The 7,627-nt window shown below is 40.3% G+C and overlaps 1 protein-coding gene across 4 annotated transcripts in view; it reads right to left on the bottom strand.

Annotated features, from left to right (window-relative positions):
* Nucleotides 1–218: 218 nt before the first annotated feature.
* Nucleotides 219–7,627, bottom strand: part of HIVEP1 (human immunodeficiency virus type I enhancer binding protein 1) — a 132,064-nt gene continuing 124,655 nt past the window's right edge. For 3 of the 4 annotated variants that reach the window (XM_017808518.1, XM_017808521.1, XM_017808523.1), the window contains exons 10-11: nucleotides 5,324–5,429; nucleotides 219–743 (exon numbers count right to left, since the gene is read on the bottom strand). In XM_017808518.1, the coding sequence (XP_017664007.1) occupies nucleotides 5,421–5,429 (9 nt within the window). In that variant the 3' untranslated portion in view covers nucleotides 219–743; nucleotides 5,324–5,420. The other variant, XM_017808520.1, reaches the window with a different exon arrangement.

Here is a 7,627-nt window from a genome sequence, read left to right as displayed (position 1 = left end):
AGATAAAACCTGTGTTCAAAGATTGCAAGAGGAGAAGAGACTATTAAGATAATCTAGTTTGACCTCACGACCTTAGGTTTTGGCATTTCACTGCTACAGGATCTTTTCAGTTGTTCATATAGCTAAATGAAAAATTGAATAAAACCATAGAGGGCACAACAGACTACATAAACTTGAAAAAACAGACAACAGGTTTTCATGTTCCTTTAATTTGTGTGTTTGTAGGCAAGGCTCAATACTTAAATGGAAAGTACCAAGTCCTCTGCTGATGCAGTTAGTGCAGTTCTTGCTGAAGCTTACGGATGCCAGTTTCCATCAGATGAGGATCTAGCCTGAGGAGTTTCCAACTGCAAGGGAGAACTAAATAAGTACAAAAGTGCAAATACCTAGAAAGAGCAATTTGTAGAAGTCTCTGGGTAAACTACATTTCCAAAGTCTCTCTCTTTTTTTCTTCCATTTGTCTTTATCCTTTTGTATCAAGTGCATAGAATTGTGTTCACTGTACCAGTTTTCAGCAGGACAGGAGGGACAACTGGGATGCATTTCTTTGTGTGTGTCTTTTCTAATTTGTTTGAGCTGTCTGATGTCTTCATATCTAATACATTCTGGATCTTTGATCTGAGTTGGAGGATGTCTCAAGAAGGAATGATGATTCACAGGAAAACAGGATATCCACAGGGGAGCCAGTTATCCAGTCCAGCAGAATTCATCAGCATTAGCTGTGTGAGCTCTTGCTCTGAACACTGTAAATAAGAAAGAGTCATGGATGATTATAGGTATGCAAATAAACAAAGAGAGAAACAAAATTTAAACCTCTAAGTGTCAAAAATGGTTTCTGAACCACCCACTTGATATTTTGGTGGAGCAAAACTGCCTGGTGTCCAGATGAAAACATGACTTCTGTTTTGCAAAGAGGCGCTGTTTCAACATTTGCCTCTGTTCTGGCACCTAAACTGTTTTTGCAAACGAGGGACACACCTAACACTGGGTAACAGGTCTGAAATACAAGAGCTGCCTTCCTGTGCCCAAACAACCCAACAGCCTGGCTACAACACAGTGCTCTCCCTGGCTTGCTCTGTCTTGCAGCTTTGTTTTTCTTTCTTCTCTCATGGCCTCGTTTCTGCCAGCAAGTGCCTGCAGCTGGTCTGGCTACAGCACAGGAGCTTGGAGCAGCCTCCTGGGAAAGAGGTGTAACCAACGAAGGTGCCCACCTCCCTTGCTATATAGTCCCTGGCTGATGAGGAGAGAGCTGGTGCAGCATTAGTGCCCTTCAGCCTCCCATGAGAGGATAGTGACTCTACTTTTCCTCACAGACGGAGTAGCAGAGGGTGCCACCACTGCAGTATTGGTGGCGGAGCGTGTAAGAAGTGGACATCATCAACTCCTTCTCCTCATGCTCATGTGTTCAGAATGAAGACCTTGTGATTGCTTTGTATAAAGGGTATGACCTCTCTGGACACAGTGTTCCTGAAGCAAACTGCCTTGTTGCTTAATCCTGTGGAGAAGAGCTGGGTGGCAGACAAGCAGCAGCTCAGGCTGGTGAATTTTTGAGCATTAGTAGGAACAGGAACTATAGTAATTTTCTGTTCAAATAGGGAATTTTGGCTTCATGTCAAAATTCCTCCTGTTTTGTCAAAAATTTCTGTCAAAAGGTGCCTTTTAATACTTTATTTTGACTTGATATACCTTGATCATAAGGAAGGGAAAGGGTTAAGTCTCAAGCTGATGGCTTTCCACTTAGCTGCTTTGGATCTGGGTAGGTCCTGTTCATAGAAATCATGTTTGAGTTAACCTTTTAAAGGTTATCTATTCCAATGCCCCTGCAATGATGCCTAACTCCTTTTTCAAAATCTGCACCTGCACGAGGCCTGGCACTGAGTAAAAGCCTGAGAGGTTCTCTGTGGCCCTCTGCTCCTGAGAGGTGAGTGGATGTTCACAGTGATGCTCCCTCCATGCTGGGTCCCTCCCTGGACATTCTCATCCAAAGATGACTCCTGCCTTACACAGGCACCCCGGGGAAACCCCCTCATGAAGGTGGGGGTGCTGTTGCTGCGATGGGGACAAGTCCTCTGCAAGCAAGGGCTGTGAACTCGCTTGCATGTCTGCATCTGGAGCAGGGATCTGATGGGGTGGGGACCAACTCTCACCACTCAGTGATTGTTTTTAGAGAGCAGTTGTATAAGAGATGTAGCTGTCACCTATGTCAAATGCTTTGCTTCTCAGGAGGAATCCAACGGCAAGGTATTTAGGTACCAACACCAAAGCAGCTTAGACCTGAATGACCTGCAAATGGAACTTCTGAAGCCCAAAGGGATGTTGTAACTGCCTTAACTTAACAAAAAGAGGAAATGCTAGGGGCATTCTGCTTTACAAACAGCCTTCGGTTGGCCTGTTTCCAGCACAAATGCCTTACCCGTGGTAATGGATTTCAAATACACTAAAGAGTACAGCCACAAAACCAAACAAGCCTTAACATTTGACCTTATTGGGAAAAACAAGCCTACTATTACCAAAGAAAACTAAGCATGCCTAGCTAATTGACTCATCTTAGAACTCTAAGTTTTGTTTCCATGACTGAACTGTAGGAATGTAAAGCCTTGCCATCTTTCAGCTAGCGTGGTTTCCTTACATCTCATGGAATATCTGAAAATCACCAGCCATCTCATAACATTTTGAGTAGTCAGGCCAGTATAGAGAGAAGTGGACGGACAAACATGATGGCAATAGCACCTTTGCCATAAAGATTTTTTTTTCGATTCAGCATTTCTGGAACAAAACATGAACATCCATTCAATTCATTGCATGCTGTTACATCCTTGCTGCTGTTTGGTCATCCACATATAAAATATAAAATTACCTAATAATCAATTTGAAGTACTTTAAAGTAGTTTATTCTCATCCTAAGTCAGTAACAGAATTAGCAATCCAGAGTCTGGACCTAAGACAGTGGCCTCATCTTCAAAGATATAAGCCATAAATGGTTTCTATCAGGTGTAAATCTTTGGTATTTTATGTATCATTAAAAAAAGGCCATCTGTGTGTGTTGAGCCTTCTTACAAGGAAAGGAAATTTCCCTAAGACATGGGAAGACAATTCTAAGTTGTTATTTTAAGTAATTCATAATTTAACATCCACAACTAGACACTGACCACAAGTCACCTAAGTTGGTGACACCTATTATTCATATTAATAACCATGAAAGCAAGGAAAGGATTCCCTGCTATGAGATGGTCATATTGGTCTCAGAGGATCTTTCAAAAGCAACAGAGGCAGTGGCCAATCAGCTAAATCAGTTGAAGAGTATCTTGAGGGAGCAATCTTACTTGTGGATTGTTTGGTTTCCACGGCTTTTGGCAAGTCACTCATGCTAAAACTGAGGGTTTTTTTCTGTTTTGATGAAACTGTCCCCATGTTAAAACCATGTCTGAAGGGCAGTTTACACGTTTAAACTACAGTGTTTATAAAGCCTTAGTGGGGATTATTTTGCAAAAAAATAAAGACTTCTGGAATAAAATGTATAGTGACAAATTAATTTTATGTTCTGTTTAACATATATGTCAGTAAACTCAAGGCAAGATAAATCTGTTTAAGAAACCACACAAAACATTTAGTGAAGTGTAAAGCATGGTATGTCTTTGTTTTATGGTATATCTTTGAGGTGGGCCACATTGTGTTCACCCTAAGTAGGTTGTCTGAGATGAAACGCATGTGATGGGCACTTGAATTTGTTTGTATGCAAAACACTGCTGTCAGACTTTCTGGCAGGGGACTGGTGATATGGACCAACTGTGGGCTGCTCTAGCCTTAGGGCATAATTTACAGCAACCTGAAGCTCAGCAAATTACTTGAGAAAGAAAAGGAGCAAAGGTGTGAACAGCAGCAATCAATGCAGGGCAGGGCATCCCTGAACCTAGCAGTTTGCTTTATTCCAGCCACGGTCCAGGAGTTTGGAGTTGTGTCTGGGGATGTAATGCTACAGGTCAAAAGATCTGATGCCACTTACATGAAAAGCGTCTGTCTCTGGTTTAGTTTTTGTCCTAAGGAGTGACAAGTAGGTCATGCTGTAGCTTATTAAAACTCAAATGGGAAACATAGACACTTCTAACAGAGTTCATGTTCCAAACCTGTTGTTATTATTATATGGACATGCTGCCTTCAAAATCAGGTACCCACATCACCAGCAAGCACCATGTATTGCAATGAGAAATCAAGTGAGGTCTGAGTCAAAAGAGAAGAGCTACTGGCCACTGGTTGGTTCTTTTTCTAGTGAGAGCTTTTGGCAAATCACAGGGAAGCATCTGCATGGGTCTCATAGAAGCTGACTGTGCCATCTACTGTAGCTGTATTTGTACCCAGCCTTTAGCTAGCACCTGCTTGCACTCTCTTGATGGGAACAGGTTGTGTAAAGATGCCAGACTGTGCCTGGGTACACTGAGGAGCAACACTTGTTTTGGCCTTCTAATGTTTAAACAGCTGTGCTGGATTTGCCAGAGGATATGTGATAGAGCTGTTAAAAATTGATGGCTGAGTAAACAGCCCCGGTGATATTTACTCCAATTCAGCTGTGATAATTCACACCATCTGAAGAGCAGCCTAATCCTGCACTGGCAGATATCTCAGATGTTTGCTACTGCTTTGAACAGAAGAATCCTTGTGGCAAGGCGAATGCTCTACTACTAATGACTCTGGACAAGAGAATAAAGATAGAACAAAATTTAAAATAAAAGGAATTAATTCAGAATGAAAACATAATTGCTAATGCAGCGGTCACAGGCTTGTGCTGATGCAGGACACCCATGTGTATAGTATATATACATACTATATGTATGCTGACATATAGTATAGATGTTGGTTACATGGATGATTAAAATGAACTGCTAAACACTAACAGAGGACAGGAATGGAGTTTAATCTCCCAGGTCTGGTCACACTCCTACTTTGTTGTTGTTTTTTTTCTTTTTGCACAAGTTGTAGAGGCATCTTAAGGAATATACATTTGGAAACATGCTAGAAGGTAGTGAAATAGTATAACATTTGGGACCACAAACATCTGTCTTCTAGAAAAGTGATTTCCTTCAACTTCTATTTGAACAACATTACATACATCCGCAACTACCTCCGAATCTTTGATTGTTAGTGGAGTTACTGCTTCAAATATGGCTTGTCTGCTTTGCCTGGGTAAGTGTGATGATTCAGTATCTGTCCCCAGACCTCTCAATTTGCACCTTTACATCCTCAGATGCAACTCACAACTTCTGGGCCTTAGCTGAACCAGTACCCATTCTCTTGGTCCTTTTTCTCTATTGTCCTGCTATTAACTTACCAAATGACACGTCTTAACATTCCTCTTTATGACATATCTGTTGTCACGTCATTTTTACTCTTCAAGATACTGCTTTCATCTCTTGACCTTGATGTCTTCAAAACACCTAGAATAGAAAATACAGATGCAGATCACCTGGTTCACCAGGTTAAATTTTCTGTTAAATTAGTGACTTCCTGGAATTAATCCTGAGCAGAAAATGAGCACACCACAAATTGCTAGTCAAGTAAATATTTAAGATGTGTACACAGTAAATCTCTTGAGTTTAATAAAATCATACTTCAGGGCATGTGGAACAGCAATTTCTTACCTACTGCTGCCTTAAAAAACTCAGAGAAATGGTAATAACTTGTGATGGCATTCAAAATTTTGGAGATACTTTTACTTTGGTGTAAATCTGATTCAGTCATCTTTTTTCAGTCGTGCTGTAGACAAATATGCTCAAATTAATCAGCATAGTTCTAGTTTACTGCTAAGTGTAAGTGTCCATTTCAAAGATGCTAAAACTAATGCAAAATTTCCTGATTTCATTAGCTACAAACCATCACTTGATTCTGCTAGAAAAAGCTTCAGGCTCTCAAAGCACATGTAAGACAGCAGTGTTTTGTTTTCAACTTTGTCTGGTTCAGGTAATTTCACATAGGTATAAATGATAATGATTTAAGACACGTTGACATCACTACTACATGTTTATAAAAAGAACATACAAATGCACAGTGACATTTTACACAGTGGCTGCACATAAGACACTCAAAAATTTGAAGTCCAACGCTGCAGGGTGCCGAGTACTCTTAACTCTCATTAAGTTCAATGTGAGTTCAGAGTACTTTGTCGTTCAGGTGCTTGGGCCCTCAGCGAGGCTCTGAACGGTAAGGAATTTTACCTACATTCATGTCAGAAACGAGAGTAATTTCTCCTTTCTAGTATGTGTGTTTCTAATTGCTAGATTAGTACAATTGGCTGATAATCACAAGTAATAAAAATGATTTCTTGGCACTGAAGCACTCTTTCTGAAAGTTAATAAAGCTCACTCAACATCGCCTACAGTTTTACAACACACCGTAATGGAATAATGTAACGAGTACAATGTGAGTACAGTACAAAAGCCGGTGTAAAGTTAAAAATGGATCTAGGATAGTGCTGTTCTTGAATACGAACAGTACAAGGTATGAATTACTTCTCTGAGCTGGGTATAGGAGTTAATCTGTGCACAATGAAGCCCAGCTCACTTTCAGGTTCACTCCCAATATTTTTTCCAGATTTGCTTCCTACCCTGTTCTTCCAGTTGTTTTATACGCACTCATCCTTGTTATTTCCATAAAGGTGATCATGCCTTTAATTTACATCTTCCAGTTTTCTACTGGAATTTGTTGTTAAAGTTCTTATATAAACGTATGTAAGAATGTGATATAAGGACACAGGAGGAAACCAACTCCATTTAAAAATTACAGCACAAATCCAATGTCAATTTGAAACTTCTAGGAATGTTTAGCCTTGTAACTTGTGACAGTGTCTCCTGCAGTAGTTGAACGCCTCAAAAATGTAGTGGTATACATGGTATACTTTACATTGTTTTCACTATGTGCAAAAATAGTGAAGAATTTTGTTAAATTTTCTTATTCTGCGATCCATCCATGGTTTTTTGTATGCCCATGACAGGTTTGTTCATGTAATGGCACATTATTTGTATGTGTAAGACCTCTCGTCCCTTTTTTTTGCCCTGCATGAATAAGACAAAGCCAAATTGAGGGAGAAAATGGCTTTGTCTACCTGTAAATGAAGATCACCTGAAAAGCAGTCTTGTAATATGTTGATGGTAATGCCAAATCCTCATTACAGCAGTGGCATTTTCACCAACTGTATGGTGGATTTTGCAATTAACACACAAAGAATTATTCCTTTCTTGTGTAACAACATTTTAATATCAATAAAAAGTGGGTTTATAGTTCAAGGTTACATATAAAAAATATTTCATCTTGACCCTTTTGCTGTTTTCCTTCAGGGAAGTCTTCAAATTTTAATTAGGCAAAAACATGGGGTGGATGGATGCTCGCTCTACAAAAAGTTGAAGGACTCCCTCCCCATTCCGCCATCACCAGATGTTTTGAAACAGAAGATTGCTCTCCAAGCAAGCCTGATGAGAATACTCTCTCTCTCTCTCTCTCTCTCTCTCTGCCACGGCAGGTGGAACCACAGGGGAATACACCACCACCAGATCCTTTCAAGCTGAATGCAGCTTGAAGGGTACTGAAAGGAACAAGTCAGGCGCCTCTCCAACTACCGGGCTGCATCAAGAAGGCACAA

The sequence above is a fragment of the Lepidothrix coronata genome, unplaced genomic scaffold, assembly GCF_001604755.1.
Source record: "Lepidothrix coronata isolate B3197 unplaced genomic scaffold, Lepidothrix_coronata-1.0 Scaffold23, whole genome shotgun sequence".
NCBI classification, from domain to species: domain Eukaryota; kingdom Metazoa; phylum Chordata; class Aves; order Passeriformes; family Pipridae; genus Lepidothrix; species Lepidothrix coronata.
This window is presented reverse-complemented; position numbering and strand designations above follow the sequence as displayed.